Below are 17737 nucleotides of genomic sequence, written 5' to 3'. Positions count from 1 at the left end.
ACGCCAGTTTTTGCCTTTTAAGAATGCTTTAATAGAAGGAAGTAAATAAGTGATTGACTCATTGAGAGATAATTGAAGAACTGATCAAAGACAGTTTATGGAGTGAAGCTCAGTCCTCTACCTCAGCCTTGGCAGCAGACCCTCCGCCTGGGAATTGGAAATATAACAAAAGTGAATACTTCAGGACATCAGTTCACAGATAGAATATTCTACTTGATATATGTCTATGTGCAAAATCAATGCTGTTAATTTCACCCATTGTGGACACTGTATAATGTTGCAAATGCCCAATGCCAATTGATTTCCAGAGTCCCCTCTTTGACGGACTAGGTTTTAAAATCTAGGTTTGAATACATTCAGAATTTCTGCCCAAGTTTCCATATAAATCTTCTAAATTATTTAATCTAGGCTCTTTAATAGTAATGAAACATACAAAAAAATCACTAAAATGTTTACCAGACTTCTCTTGCAGTATGACTTTGCTTGCCATTTTATGTATTCTCCCCCCCTTGATTTGTTCCTCCATTTGCATTGCTCTTTTGTTAAACTTAATTAAATTTTTTTTACTTTGTCCTTTTTTGACCCTGAGGTGGGGACGTGTGAGGGGTTCCCTGACAAGAAGCCAGCCCCACAGCCTGACAACGCAATGGCTGCTACTCTGATCCTAGCATCTGTTACAACAAAACATGCTGTATGGCGAAGAGCTTGTGGACACCAACTACCCAACATTTCTCATTAAAACCAAGGGTTTTAACAGTGTTGAATGAATTTTAGCATCACGTTTCTTATCCACAGTTATGTTTTGATTCATCATAACATGACTCATTATAATCTTCTTACGCTAGTCTTATTATGAGAAATATTAAATCAACATGGAATAGATTTCAGATTATTTAATTTAATAAGAGGACATGCTAATTGTCTCATTTCACTTATTATATGAGATAAAAGGGTGCATAAACAATCCACTGACCTTGGAGTGTAATTGGCCCCAGTGTGATGGTCTCTGTGTGGTGGGCAGAGTCATTTTGCAATGATCTCTTCTTGCGCCGAAGGCAGCCCTGCTTGCAGCGGGAGTTACGGTCGCTGTCTGCACAGACAATCACTCTGCATTGTAGGAAGACGTAGGAATGAGTCCTTAGGAACTTGAAGGCCTGAAAGTGGAACTGAGCGTAGAAGAACCTGCCATTGGTGTAGATTTTAACTGTACTGTCCGTTCCACAGCTGAAAACAGAGAAAAAATGTTAGATCTCATCTACATTTCCACTGCAATGTACCTACACTGCTCTACTCGACTGTACACTACTTTGTTTCTTTTACATCAGACAAAGCACCTGGTACCTGTAACTGTGTACACTGAGACATCCAGCACAAACTAAGTTTGTAAAATCATCAAGCTACATCAGATATTTGCTTTTATCGGATTCACAACAGCAGCTCAAAATTATGCCATGGTCTTTTGAAGAGGTTTAAATACTCCTTGGATTTGTGGCCGAAGGAAGACAAATGAAAGGACATCTGTTGAAACTAGGCCTAAATATCTGACCTACAGGAACATACACTGCAAATATTGACTTCATGCTTAATCTCATACCCATTTTGCAGCAGGCTGTAGGTGCGAGCCTGGAAGTCACGGTTGGGAGAGGCCACACAGCTCTCAAGCAGCAGGTCCAGGGTGTTGTCAGCTCTGTCGAGCTGCACCTGGACATATATGTGCTGGTTGAGCTTGACTTCATAGGGGACCTGGACAATGGGGTGTGAGAAGTCGGGTGGGTAGAAAGCCATGTTGGCATTGAAGCGCCCCGTCCCAGTTATGCTGCTGTTGATCGTCTCCTCTGCTTTGTAGACGTTCCCCACTATGGTGTCCTGCTCCATGTGGCAGCTCACCTTTAACAGGAATTGCTCTATCTGCCGAGTAATCTCACCCGACTGAGATGGAGCAGCACGTATGTGGTTATTGTACACCACATTGCTGTTAACGGTCTGACAGGAGGATGGAAACACATAGTAAAACAACAGGTCTCTAGGTCAGTATACTTGCCTGCCATTTTTTATAGTGTCAGCCAGGTGGTTGCTAACGTGTGGCTAGAATGATATTATGGTGGCTAAGGTATTTCCAGACCATTTCCTTGTTGTAGTAGGTCCTGAGATAATGCTAGATCATTTCTATTGTAACCTAAGGTGTTGCCATAATGTTATCTACATTTTCTCTTTTTTGACCTGAAATGTAATTGTACCGTTTTTTGGGTTCCACAGTTGTCTATGGGGAAGCTGAAAACAATTTTATCGCCGTGACGTGAAGGTCTGCACCGGTTGTCATCTAAATAGAGAGATTCCATGCTGATGCCCAGAGAGACCAGGTACGACTGCAGAATCTCAACAGTCATTGTCTCTGAATTACAGACTACTGTGGCTGCAGGACAAAAGAGTTTTAGAATCATTTTAGAGCAGCTGACAACTCCAACGTGCCTCTGTCTTCAGCAAATCAGGTTAATATTCACAAATATTTGTATTGGAAATGAGAACATTTTTAAAATATATACGATTATAAAAACTCTGATAATGTATAAAATGGTATAAAATAATGTAAATATCAGCAGTGCAATGACAATCAGTGCACCTTTCATATTTCACTTTGGTGTTAAATGGACTGAAGTGTCCCACCTGAAGTAACTACTGTTGGTTCTTTTTGCTTTTAGCTCAGTGTACCTGTTTTTTTAGGCAGAGAACTGGTGAAGATGCTTTTGAAGCCTCTGGCCACTCCAGACCTGTCGCTTCTGAAGACAACAGTCATGTGAGAGGAGGATGACTGGAAGTTCTTGGGGCTAGTTTTATTGAAGCAAAGTGTTGCTAACAGTGTAGAGCCATCGAAAACTTCAATATTATCACAGGCACAGCAGCGGTCTAATCTGAAAGACAAACACAGCTGTTAGAAGCTCGGTGAAGCTTGGTGAAAATATGAAATTTGCTAGGGTTTCCTCTGTGTGAGCTAAGCTGTGGCTAGGCCTTTGCTATGTTATCCCATGTTGTTGTTAATGTATTGCTAGGCCAATAATTTCTGAATTGTTTTTTGGTCAGTGCTATGTAATCCCATGTTCTTAAGACATTTCTTGGCTGTGGTGTTGTTATCTTCAGTGGTGTCTGAGTAGGTGCTAGCCCTTTGCCATGGTATCCCACGTTGTGGCTAAGATTGCTATTGAGGGGGTTTCTTCTTACTAAATTGTTGCTCATTTTATCACGGTAAATTCAATAAATATGAACAAGCATTATTATCTTATTTGTTGAGATTTGAATTAAGAAAAAATATACAATTATTTTTTAACAAAAGCAAAAAATGTGCTGTTTTCTTTGCCCCAAAAAATGGGTTATTATAAACAGTGACTCACTGTAGATCTGTAAATGACAGGAAAACCCTCTGTCCCTCAGGAGCATACAGTTGCCATCTACAGTATGCATTGTCATGGTAATAATTTGGGTAGTAGGGACTGAGGATTGATCCAGAGTTATACAGACTTCCTCCACAAGAGGAAGGTGTCCCTGTAAATTAGAAGAAAACAAAAATGTGCAATGTTTACCAGTGGAAGAACAAATCTCAACAAAACAAAACAGTATGATTTACTGTAAACTGTGTGGCTGAATGCAGTCAGCTGATGGCTATTTCTACACAGTGTGGTCTTGTTCATGAACCACAAGTCTCTGTTAATAACAACCTGAATGTTGTGTTTTTGAGTATTGCTTGTTAGCAACATTAGCTTCATAGTTACATAAAGTAAACTTTTTAAAATAAAGGTCATTTGCATCATCAACAAACCATTCCATAAACTGTTTTACATTATATGTTCAATGTATGGCGACACACATTTAGGGGAATAAGTTTTACAATTAAGGTTACTTTAAAATGCAGCAACCAAAATTGTCAAGGCTTTCATTTTCAGGTCCAAATATTACATAGGTGAAAGAGGCCTAAATCATGACTATGAATGTTGATTGTCCCTTTTTGGTTATTTGAGTAAAAAACTTGGGTGCCAGATTGTAACTGATGCACAATTTAAGGTGGAACGAGCATGTGACTGCTGCACCTTAATGTGGAAGAGACAATTCAATAAAGAAGCAGATTACAGAATGACGACAACTTCAGGGGTCCAAGTGCGATCAATGCCCACTTTGGACATGGAAAAGAAACAATATACACACACTTGAACCCACAACCTCCACTACATTAGGTGCAACAATCTGTATATTAGAGTCTTATAGTTCGCTGAAAATGAAATGATGTTTTCTTACATTTTACTTGTTACATGTAAGCTTTGTCTCAAATGGCTCCATGCTTCCTACAAAGTGCAGCATGCTAGTGATTAAATTATGGCTTCAGCACCAAGATAATGCACTGAATGTTAGAAAAGGAGCCATGCAGGTGATAGCTCAATATAAATGGACTTGTATTAGACGTATTGTATAGTACTTGGAAAATGAAGCCATAATTTAAGAACTTACGTTGTGCACTACACTGGGCTTGGGGGCCCATTTGGGACAGAGCCACACACATGTACCAGTGTCTGCATGCACGCTGTTTCAGGGACAGATTGGTTCACACTACAGACAGGTCACTTTCATTTATGAATGTGAACCATCAAGATAATCAGATCTGATCTGAGCACAAATTCAGAATTCATTAATGAGGTTTGTGATGTGAACGTAGCCTAAGACCTGCTATTTTGTGCTCTGATTACAAACTGTGAAAATTATTTTAGTCACGTGTGGGTTCAGGAGGCTGTACTCAGCTCGATTAAACACCAATTGTAGATGGAACAAAAATGTTTATTTTATTAATTTTAAAACATAAGGCATACCTGTTACAGTAATTTCACCAGGAGCAACTATGGGATGAAGTGAAGAAAAATATAGTAAAAATATATTTTAGTTTTGTTGATAAGATTTTGTATTACATCGATATTTATGAACAGCCGTGCAGATGATACATTACAATATTTACATCTTCATTACAATGTAAATGACTTAATGCAAACATTTTCATATTGTAGTCTCAGTCTCTGAACAGAAAGAAAAATAAATGTTTGAAAACTTGTAGTAAATTGTCGTAGACCACAGTATTCAAAACAATCAACATTTGATTCTTTATCTTACATAAGCTGCACTTTATAGGAATAATGTAAAAATTATAAATGATCACTTTGCAGCTTTTTTGGGGTTAAATATTATTTATTAAATATCTTCTTGAAGAGCAAGAAACAACATAATTTACAGACTATTTTTACATGATCATATTCACAAGGTCAAATACTTACTTGTACCTAGGAAGTCCGGCGATTACAAAGAAAGACAAAGAAAAACTGGCATTAGAAATTTCAGTTGCAAGAGAAAGGTTTTGTTTGAAATAAATAAACATTGTACTTTTTTGGCAATAAATATTACTAGTTAAATGGCTTATTTAAAAAATGAAACATCAAGGAAAAGACTAAACTGTAACACCTGGGCAGGACAGACAAGGGAGGCGGATGTACAAGCAAGGAATATTATTAACAAACCAAAATAAAGCAAAAAATAAAGCAAAATAAACACAGGTAAAACAGACAGAATGAAGACAAGACTAAACAAAATTAAACAAGGACAGACAGAAAACAACCGTAAACCAGGGAATGATACATGTAAACAGAAAGACACAGAATCAAACATCTACACACACAAGAACCAACAAAGGAGCACTGAAACAAAGGGAATATATATATATATATATATATATATATATATATATATATATATATTTATACACACAGAGCATTGACAAGGAACACCTGGGATTGATAACAAGAGGGCAGGACTACAAAGGAGACACTGACGAGAGGGTGGAACAAAGGCGGGATTAGGGTGGAGACGACAACAGCAGCAACAACAGAGCCATATGCTAAATAAGCACATGGTGGTAAAAACAGACAGGACAGTGCCAGGGCATGACGTAACCATTGTCAACATCATGGACAAACAATTTTTACATGGTTAGATTCCCTAGACTCAAGGTCAAATATTCATGTGTGGGTTCATAGTAATCTGATTAATAAAGACACACAGAACAAATCTCGTATTACCAACTTCAGTTCCAAGAAAGGTGGGATTCATGGCTATGTTCACATTGCTCAGTTAAAGTAACTAAAATCTGAGTTTTTTGCCCTGATTTGATACCAATAGGTTTTGGTATTCTTTTTTTATTCATGGCTGTGTGGATATGTTCAATACTATTTTTTTCAATTTCATATGAGGTCTTATAACAGACACATCCGATTCAAGGTTATGCAACAGGAATGTGAACAGTTAAATCAGATTTCCTGCTTCTTTTTAAATGTATGAGCTTATTACTGTTGTCATCAGCCAGCACTGGCAGCAATATGTAAGGTTTGACTCAAATGCCTGCATGCTTCCTACATAGTGCACTGTGCTGGTGATGAAATTATGGCTTCACATTTATGAATGTGAACCGTCAAGATAGTCGGATCTGATCTGAACAAAAATTCAGAATTCATTAATGAGGCTTGTGATGTGAACTTAGCTTAAGGCCTGCTATTTTGTGCTCTGATTACAAACTGTGACAATTATTTTACTCATGTGTTGGTTCAGGAGGCTGTATTCAGTTGGACTATTATTATTTTTTCAATTTTAGATGAATTTTTTAAATTGTTTTATTAGTTTTAAATCATAAGGTATACCTATTGTGATGACTTCACTAGGGGCAGCTATGGGATGAAGTAAAGGAAAATGTAGTAAAAATATATGTTTTAGTTTTGTTGATAAGATTTTGTATTACATCGATATTTATGGACAGCCCTGCAGATGATACTTTGCAATATTTACATCTTCATTACAATGTAAATGACTTAATGTAAACATATTTTCTATATTGTAGTCTCAGTCTCTGAACAGAAAGAAAAAATAAATGTTTGAAAACTTTTAGTGGATTGTGGTAAACCATTCCCTAAAAGGAATAATGTCAAAATAATAATTTAGCTTTTTGGGGGTAAATATTATTTATTAAATAACTTCTTGAAGAGCAAGAAACAACAACATCATTTACAGACAATTTTTACATGATTATATTCACAAGGTCAAATACTTACTTGTATCTAGGAAGTCCGGTGATTACAAAGAAAGACAAAGAAAAACTGGCATTAGAAACTTCAGTTGCAAGAGAAAGGATTTGTTTGAAATAAACAAACATTGTAATTGAAAAACAATAAACAGCAAAGAAAAGACTAACCATTGCCAACATCATTGACAATTTTTACATGATTAGATTCCCTAGATTCAAGGTCAAATATTCTATAGAACTAGAATACCTTGTATGGGCAAGACACACACGACAGTATAACACAAATTTAAGGGGACTAAATGTGGTCAATGCCCACCTTGGACATAGAAATGAAACAAAATACACACACACACAAATTCTACAATAATAATAATAATAATAATATTTAATCCACAAATTCCAAAGATAATATTCACATTTGGAAAATAATATTTACCAGCCTGGATAGTAGTTGCATAACAGTAATCTAGAGGAGATCATAATAATAAAATTATTATCATTAATAATAATAAAAGACATTAGCACACAGTCACATAAGACACCTCTAAATTCCAATTTAACTTTAAACTTTTTAAAACTGTATTTACTCACAGTAGTAATCATAGCAACAGTTTCCTCTGCGCTCACAGGTGCTGGAGCAGGAACAGCTGCCCAATTCATATCCACAGCTCCCCCAGCAGGAAGATGGAGCTAATACAGATAAAACAAGCCTCTCAATAACTAACCACAACACAGGAATGACAACTAAAATCACAAAATCTTCACATTTGACATAAAGCATTGCCGTTGATTATCAGACACATATTTTTACCTCAAAATTTCAGAGGAGATACATGTAAGCTTTGTCTCAAATGGCTCCATGCTTCCTACATAGTGCAGTATGCTGGTGATAGCTCAATATAAATACTCTTATATTAGACTTATTGTATAGTACTCTGGTGTAGAAGCCATAAATTATTAATTTAAATTGTGCACTACACAGGGCTTGGGGCCCATTAGGGACAGAGCCACACACATGTACCAGTGTCTGCATGCACGCTGTTTCAGGGACAGATTGGTTCACACTACAGACAGGTCACTTTCATTTATGAATGTGAACCATCAAGATAGTCAGATCTGATCTGAGCACAAATTCAGAAATCATTAATGAGGCTTGTGATGTGAATGTAGCCTAAGACCTGCTATTTTGTGCTCTGATTACAAACTGTGAAAATTATTTTAGTCACGTGTGGGTTCAGGAGGCTGTACTCAGCTTGATTAAACACCAATTGTAGATGGAACAAAAATGTTTATTTTATTAATTTTAAAACATAAGGCATACCTGTTACAGTAATTTCATCAGGAGCAGCTATGGGATGAAGTGAAGAAAAATATAGTAAAAATATATTTTACTTATATAAACTAAAATAGTTATATAAAAATATATTTTAGAGCTATTTTGTGCTCTGATTACAAACTGACAATTATTTTAGTCACGTGTTGGTTCAGGAGGCTGTATTCAGCTCGATTAAACACCAATTGTAGATGAAAACATTTTTATTTTATTAGTTTTAAAACATAAGGCATACCTGTTGAGGCATGTTCTACAGGGGTAGCTATGGGATGAAGTGAAGGAAAATATATGTATTACAGCAATATTTATGGACAGCCGTGCAGATGATACTTTACAATATTTACATCTTCATTACAATATAATGTAACAAAAACATCTGATTCTTCATCTTTAATAAGCTGCACTTCATAGGATTAATGTCAAAATAATAAATAATCAGTTTGCAGCTTCTTTGGGGTAAATATTATTTATTCAATGATATATTTAATAATAATTATTTAAGAGCAAGAAAAACCAACATCATTTACAAACTATTTTTACGTGATCAGATTCACAAGGTCAAATACTCACTATTTGGATCGAAGTAACCTGATTACAAAGACCAAGAAAAACTGGCATTAGAACCTTCACTTACTAAGAAATGGAGGAAAACTTAGTGAACACTTCTGAGCTTTTAGTTGTGTTGAAAGACAACAGCACTTTTGAACAGCCCTGCAGATGATGTTTTACATTATTTTCTTCATCATTCTAATGCACCTTACTTAATCATGATAATAATGTTGCTGCTATTTGGGGTAAAATTTACTTAAGAATAAGAAACAAATATGACAAAGATTTTTCACATGATCAGATTCCCTAAACTTAAGATCAAATGCCCATGTGTGGTTTTTGTAGTAATTTGGTTAAAAAAGACAAAGAAAGCAAACTTCATACAAAAAAAAATAAGTGGGATTTTTATTTAGTTATTTTTCTTCATATGAATTTGAAGTGTACATATATTTTAGAGGGAAAACTTTCTAGTGTCAGAACATAATAAATACCTGTGGTCCAGTCTGGAGACAGTGTAGTATCAAGAAAAGATTCTGTTGAATTAGGAGGAATAGTCATCATTATGTTTTCTGAGTTTTGGTTTTATTGGTAAAATCTAAGTTTACCACATACCAACATACTTTGTTACTGTCAGATTTTCATATTATAGTAAATTGTGATGTGAAAATGATCAGATACATTTTCATTGCACAGGAGTTTAGCGTTATTAATGTTTTGACTCTTTTGTGACCTTGGAATTCAGAGCAGAGGACAGTTTCTATAAATAAAAGGTTTTGGTTATGACAGGCATTAAAAATCCCATTCATTTATTCATTGTGAAATTCTTGGGCATGATGCCCACTACATGAGTTCAGAGGTCTATGCATCACAAAGCTTAACCATCCTACTTCTGCTTAAATATGGGTTTAATAATAAATATTACTAGTTAAATGACTTATTTAAAAACAAGAAACAGCAAAAAAATGACAAACCATTGTCAACATCATTGACAAACAATTTTTACATGATTAGATTCCATAGACTCAATGTCAAATATTCATGTGTGGGTTCATAGTAATCTGATTAAAAAATACAGACAGAGCAAACCACGTATTACTAACTTCAGTTCCAAGAAAGGTGGGATTCATGGCTACGTTCACATTGCTCAGTGAAAGTGACTAAAATAAGATTTTTTGCCTTGATTTGATACCAATATGTTTTTGGTTTTCTTTGTTTTTCCAGGGCAGTGTGGTTATGTTCAATACGTATTTCTCAATTGAAATTTGTTTCAATTTCATATGAGGTCTTATATCAGACATGTATCGAATTCAAGGGTGTGCAACAAGAATGTGAACAGTTAGATCAGATTTCCTGCTTCTTTTTGAATGTATGAGCTCATTACTGTTGTCATTGGCCAGCACTGGCAGCAATATGTAAGCTTTGTCTCAAATGGCTCCATGCTTCCTACATAGTGAAATATGCTGGTGATGAAATTATAGATTCTGAACCAAAATAATGCACTGAATGTTAGAAAAGAAGCCATGCAGGTGATAGGTCAATATTAATGGACTTGTATTAGATGTATTGTATAGTACTTGGGAATTGAAGTCATTATTTAAGAACTTACATTGTGCACTACACTGGGCTTGGGGCCCAATTGGGACAGAGCCACACACATGTACCAGTGTTTGCATGCACGCTGTTTCAGGGACAGATTGGTTCACACTACAGACAAATCACTTTCATTTATGAATGTGAACCATCAAGATAGTCAGATCTGATCTGAGCACAAATTCAGAAATCATTAATGAGGCTTGTGATGTGAACGTAGCCTAAGACCTGCTATTTTGTGCTCTGATTACAAACTGTGAAAATTATTTTAGTCACGTGTGGGTTCAGGAGGCTGTATTCAGCTCGATTAAACACCAATTGTAGATGAAAACATTTTTATTTTATTAGTTTTAAAACATAAGGCATACCTGTTGTGGCATGTTCTACAGGGGTATCTATGGGATGAAGTGAAGGAAAATATAGTAAAAATATGTTTTATTTTTGTTGATTAGATTCTGTATTACATCAATTTTTATGGACAGCTGTGCAGATGATACTTTACAATATTTACATCTTCATTACAATATAATGTAACAAAAACATCTGATTCTTCATCTTTAATAAGCTGCACTTCATAGGATTAATGTCAAAATAATAAATAATCAGTTTGCAGCTTCTTTGGGGTAAATATTATTTATTCAATGACTTCTTTAAGAGCAAGAAACTACATCATTTACAAACTATTTTTGCGTGATCAGATTCACAAGGTCAAATACTCACCTGTTGGACCGCTGTTGATGTTCGCTGATTACAAAGACAAAGAAAAACTAGCATTAGAACCTTCACTTACTAAGAAATGGAGGAAAACCTAGTGAACACTTCTGAGCTTTTAGTTGTGTTGAAAAATTTTCATATGACAACAGCACTTTGGAACAGCCCTGCAGATGATGTTTTACATTATTTTCTTCATCATTCCAATGTACCTTACTTAATCATCATAATAATGTTGCTGCTATTTGGGGTAAAATATACTTAAGAATAAGAAACAAAAATGACAAAGATTTTTCACATGATCAGATTCCCTAAACTTAAGACCAAATGCCCATGTGTGGTTTTTGTAGTAATTTGATTAAAAAAGACAAAGAAAGCAAACCTCATACAAAAAAATAAGTGGGATTTTTATTTAGTTATTTTTCTTCATATGAATTTGAAGTGTACATATATTTTAGAGGGAAAACTTTCTAGTGTCAGAACATAATAAATACCTGTGGTCCAGTCTGGAGACAGTGTAGTATCAAGAAAAGATTCTGTTGAATTAGGAGGAATAGTCATCATTATGTTTTCTGAGTTTTGGTTTTATTGGTAAAATCTAAGTTTACCACATACCAACATACTTTGTTACTGTCAGATTTTCATATTATAGTAAATTGTGATGTGAAAATGATCAGATACATTTTCATTGCACAGGAGTTTAGCGTTATTAATGTTTTGACTCTTTTGTGACCTTGGAATTCAGAGCAGAGGACAGTTTCTATAAATAAAAGGTTTTGGTTGTGACAGGCATTAAAAATCCCATTCATTTATTCATTGTGAAATTCTTGGGCATGATGCCCACTACATGAGTTCAGAGGTCTATGCATCACAAAGCTTAACCATCCTACTTCTGCTTAAATATGGGTTTAATAATAAATATTTTCTTGTATTGTATTTTAGTTCTATTTTTTCCAAAACTGTTTATGTATATTTGTGTATAAACTGTAGGTGAGGCATTGGTCAGTTGGGGTCAGGTTCATAAAATAAACTGAACAAAACTGTATTGGTGTCTCACCTTCAAACTTCCATTCTGCAACAAATCCTTGACCATTACCAGATTCATCACTGGAGAAAACGATACTCAGGTCATTTCTGCTGGACTTGAAGGTCCTGGTCTTGTTTCCACACAGCTTCCCCAGTAAATTGGAGGATGTGGAGGGTCCATCATACACACGAATAGCATCAAATGGGCAGTCGTCACTCTCTTCTACACTGCAAAATGGAACAAAAAAGAACATCAGAAGGGTCTCATGAAAGTTAAGGAAAGCTTTATGTTTCAAAACCTAATACAATCAGAACAAACATTTTAATATAGAAATGGTTTCCTTTTTCACTAGCACTGCATGTGTCAAGTTAAATGTGTGTCAGACTGGGGTTATGTAAAACATTCAGAAATTAGTCATTTTTGTCTTTAACATGATCAGCTTATGAAATCTATTTCAGCTTTATCTAAAAAAATGTTATTTGTTTTAAAAACAGCCTTAGAGATAACATGTCTTTAATCTATGTTAAAATTGTGGTTCTATTTATAGTACAAGATATGATACTACTTGTGGTACTAGTTATGGTTCCAGTTATCATACTAGTGTTGATATTAATACATATGGTAGTTATGGCTCTCAAATTTGTCATTTGCAAACAAGGCATGATATGAGGTATAGTATTAGTTGATTTACTTGGTACTAGCTATGATACTAATTAAAGTAGGTATGGGAGATGCCATAGTGAAGGTTTACTCGACAAAGATGAATGTCAAGCGTATGTTCTTCGTCCCAGGGCTGGAAATACGCCATCCACAGTTAGAAAAATCTGGATAGTTACTGGGATACTGAGGACTGGCAAACCGTCCACTTTCCTGAGTATAGGAACCTCCACATGATCCAAATACACCTGAAACCACAACAGAAAAGTTATTTAAATCAGTTTAATCAGTAAATTACGTAAAAACAAGGATATTTGGATAAAGGGTATAGGATAATAGATTAAGTTTACTGTAACATAAATCACCCTCCACATTTCATTGGCAATTTGCACATTAGAACAGACTAACTGTACAAATGATGAAGTGACCAATAGAAATTATCCAAAATGTTCTGAATAAATTATGACTACTTATATTTCCACTGAACGTTCAAAAAGATTTTTTTGTCATTATAGATATGCAGTTTTACATAGATAGATAGATAGATAGATAGATAGATAGATAGCAAAATAAAAATAACTACAATGTAAAAGTTAACAACATTTTCAGTTTTAGTAAATGTACTTAAACATATAGATAAAAAATATATAAACACTGTATATAGGCAAAGGAAAGAAGATATATGCCATTACCTCCTATTGTTTGCCTAAGGCTTGCTGAAATAAAAAGCACAGATAAAGATTGTCATTGCAGCTCACTGTGAATCCTTAGTTTTTTTGACATCATTAAAATTAATCCTAATCAATAAAAAAATTGCACATTAGAACTGACTAACTTTACAAATGATGAAGTGACCAATAGAAATGATCCAAAATGTTCTGAATAAATTATGACTACTTATATTTCCACTGAACGTTCAAAAAGATTTTTTTGTCATTATAGATATGCAGTTTTACATAGATAGATAGATAGATAGATAGATAGAAAAATAAAAATAAGTTAAACTACAATGTAAAAGTTAACAAAATTTTCAGTTTTAGTAAACATACTTAAACATATAGATAAAAAAAATATAAACACTGTATATAGGCAAAGGAAAGAAGCTATATGCTGTTACCTCCTGTTGTTTGCCCAAGGCTTGCTGAAATAAAAAGCACAGATAGAGATTGTCATTGCAGCTCACTGTAAATCCTTAGTATTTTGACATCATTAAAATTAATCCCAATCAATAAAATATTTTAAAATGCAGAGAGTTCTTACCATCAAAACTGACTCCCACCAGAACAGAGAGAAACAGAAATATCTCAACTCCCATCTTCATCTTTCCCTTCTGCTGAAGACTGTCATTAGCTCAGTGCAAGCATGGTTTATATTCCCAAAATCAGACCGATAAGACATCTGCATATCCTGGAGCATAAGGCACAACAGCTATATGGCAATATCATAAACATGGGAAATAAACAGCTGACACTGCTGTATGAAGACTGTTTTATTAGCTCTTGTCATGCACTTTCCTGGAAACACCCGTTTTCACTGGTATCCCTATGCTCCAATGTCTGGAATTATTTGGAATAATAACTACGATATAGTAAATTAAAATATCATAAAACAAGAAATCTCTTTTATAATGCTGACATGCTTTCAAATGTACAATTCAAAAACAAGGGGACACACAATCTGGAGCAGCTGCAAATCAGCCTAAAGTCACCAGGCACAATGCTGAGAGTTGGAGGATTAGTTGGAGAGGGCTAGAGGATTAAAGCCCTTTGGTTGTAGAGCAGAAAACTGTGGTCTCTGAAGTGATGGAGCTCCTTTGTGATGATTTGGGGTGAGGTTCTGATGTTGGGTGATTAGTTCTGAATCCCAAATCATCTCCAAGGAGCTCCATGTTCATGTGGATGAAAGCCAACAAATCCTCACAGCAATGTTTCAACACCTAATGCAAAGGCTTCCCAGATGTTTAAAGATATTACTGCAGAAAAGAAGGAATAAACTACCCAAAGGTGGCCAAATAATGTAGCTTTCAGAACAAAACCCTTATTCATAAGTTCTATAATTAAAGAGTGCTTCCATCTGTTACACTGCATACTTGATACGTGTTTGCCCTCTTTCACCCTGTTCTTTAATGTTCAGGACCCACACAGGGCCACCAGAGAGCATATGAGATTTGGGTGATCGATCATTCTCAGCACTGCAGTGACATTGGGGATAACAGATGGACTTCATTCTACAGGGTTGGAAGCAGCCATATTGGATTAAGGGCAAGTATTTTCAATGGGAATGTGGTCATGTAGCATATTCATTCATTCATTATCTGTAACCACTTATCCAGTTCAGTGCTGTGGCCTAGCTGGAATCATTGGGCGCAAGGCGGGAACACACCCTGGAGGGACGCAAGTCCTTCACACGGTGACACACATACACACATTCACTCACACACTCACGCCTACGAACACTTTTGAGTCGCCAATCCACCTACCAATATGTGTTTTTGAACTGTGGGAGGAAACCGGAGCACCCGGAGGAAACCCACGCGAACACAGGGAGAATACACCATACTTCTCACAGACAGTCACCATGAGCGGCACTTGAACCCAGAACCTCCTGTGAATGCAACACTACCTGCGGCACCACCATGCCACCAATAATAATAATAATAATAATGTGCAATTATTTGTCATTGTACAACGTACACAGAAATGTGTCTTCTGTGTTTAACCAATCTGTGGCAGTGAACACACACACACACACACAAACATACACACACTAGTGGGCTGTGAACATACACCCAGAATGACATGACTGAATGGCAGCTATCCTCAGCACTCGGGGAGCATTTGGGTGTTCAGTACCTTGCTCAAGGGCACTTTAGCCATGGATGTTCCCACCAGTCCTGGGGATCGAACAAGCAGCCTTCTGGTCCTCTAACCATTTGACTAATGCCCCATGTAGCATCAAAGAAATAAAAGGGTGTCCTGTGACTTTTGACTCACCCTGTATAACTATAGAACACAATGCCAGTGAATCTGACAGAATGGACAGTGCGTGAAGAAGCACACACCCTCTAACACTCAGTGTGTGTGTATGTGATTCAGATTCTTGTTTTACAACATCATTTCAGTATCATGTAATTGACTGTAATGTTCCTTGTGCCCATGATTCAGTGTGGGCTCTGGACCCACTGAGACCCTGAGCAGGATAGAGCGGTTACAGAAAATGAAAGAAAGTCCATCGTCAGGATGGTGTACACTAAGTGTACTGTAATGGTATCTTGAATGTTCTGTTGACTGTAATCATTACAGTTTTATAAGCCACTGCAAACAGAGCAATAAAAAAAACACATGTAACTTACTGCTGATGTTCCCACACTTAGTACAGCTCAAACTAAATATTTAATTTAGAACATACTTCTATTGGATTTTATGTTCCATTTTAATATTCAGACCTAACAATCTAATGGCAGTACTTAACCTTGTTGATGTGTGTGGCTGAATATATATATATATATATATATCAAGTGTTAAAAGTGTTATTTATCACATATTGCCAAAAGTATTCGCTCGGCTGCCTTTGCACACATATGAATTTGAGTGAGTTCCCATTCTTAATCCATTCCCATTCTTAAGTTTAATATGATGTTGGCCCACCCACTGCAACTATAATAGTTTCAGATCTTCTGGGAAGGCTTTCCACAAGGTCTAGGAGTGTGTTTGACCATTCATACAGAAGTGCATTTGTGAGTGCACTGTTGGATGAAAACGTCTGGCTCACAGTCTTCACTCTAATTCATCCCAAATGTGTTCTATTGGGTCCAGGACAAGACTCTGTGCAAGCCAATCAAGTTCTTCCATACCAAACTCCCTCATCCATGTCTTTATGGACATTGCTTTGTGCACTGGTGAGCAGTCCTGTTGGATTGGGCCATCCCCAAACTTATATATACTTATATAAGTTATATAAAAGTGTGTGTATATATATATATATACATACATACAATCTGGGTAAATTTAATCCCAGTTATATACATATATTATATGTTTAAACTAAACCAGAACTATTAGTCAATTTTATTTGCATATAGCTCAATAAACTAATTTTTTTTATTAATCTAATTAAATGATTAAATATATCTGAAAATGTTTTGTAGTCTTCCCAGCAGAGGGTGCAAGAGGCCAAAAATTATAAACGCTAAGTAAAGTTTGTAGAAACATTTTTTTTTATGAAATGAATTAATTTAACGTTCATTCATTGCCATAATTTTCGTAACCTACTGTCATAATCTGAAAAATAATCTCATTTTTATGGAAGAGCAACTCATAATCATTACCTGCTAAACAAGAGAAATTAATTTATAGTCCTACAAGATATTAAATATGAGAAATATTCTCACTGCGATTCTAATACATAAATATGAGATAGTAAGTAATTATTACTTGGAATAAAGTCATTACTGAGATTGTTAATATCAGTCATAATTCAGTATTATTCATTATAATTCTTTCTTATGAGATAATTGTTCTTAAGTATAAAGTGATCATTTTTATTAGGTGGTTTTATTAGGAAAGTCATGATAAATATAACATTATTAAACTATTAAACTTATTAGGTATAATTCATTATTATGGGATCATTATTTGATGTCATGATTATGAGTCAGTAAGTCATTGTGTTGTACATTATGATTAACTACTTTTTCAAGTTTTAAAGAAACGAACTTTAATTATTTATTCATTTCAAATGTAATACATTTTAAAGAACATTAGAAATAAAT

General features: G+C 35.3%; 1 protein-coding gene across 1 annotated transcript; it reads right to left on the bottom strand.

The window, feature by feature from the left end:
• Positions 1–25: 25 nt before the first annotated feature.
• Positions 26–14358, bottom strand: LOC136674073 (deleted in malignant brain tumors 1 protein-like). Its single transcript, XM_066649970.1, has 20 exons — positions 14227–14358; positions 14084–14107; positions 13659–13682; positions 13061–13214; positions 12340–12536; positions 11777–11818; positions 11292–11315; positions 10940–10966; positions 9473–9514; positions 9003–9020; positions 8668–8694; positions 8421–8447; positions 7691–7789; positions 7536–7565; positions 3387–3537; positions 2710–2909; positions 2238–2413; positions 1595–1983; positions 974–1224; positions 26–147 (listed from the first exon to the last, which is right to left on the bottom strand). Exons 1-20 carry the CDS (start codon positions 14285–14287, stop codon positions 110–112), a joined length of 2001 nt encoding a protein of 666 aa, XP_066506067.1. The 5' UTR covers positions 14288–14358; the 3' UTR covers positions 26–109.
• Positions 14359–17737: the final 3379 nt, after the last annotated feature.

This window comes from Hoplias malabaricus, chromosome 1 (assembly GCF_029633855.1).
Source record: "Hoplias malabaricus isolate fHopMal1 chromosome 1, fHopMal1.hap1, whole genome shotgun sequence".
NCBI classification, from domain to species: Eukaryota; Metazoa; Chordata; class Actinopteri; order Characiformes; family Erythrinidae; genus Hoplias; species Hoplias malabaricus.
The sequence above is the reverse complement of the archived record's forward strand: the minus strand, read 5'-3'. Positions and strand labels throughout refer to the sequence as shown.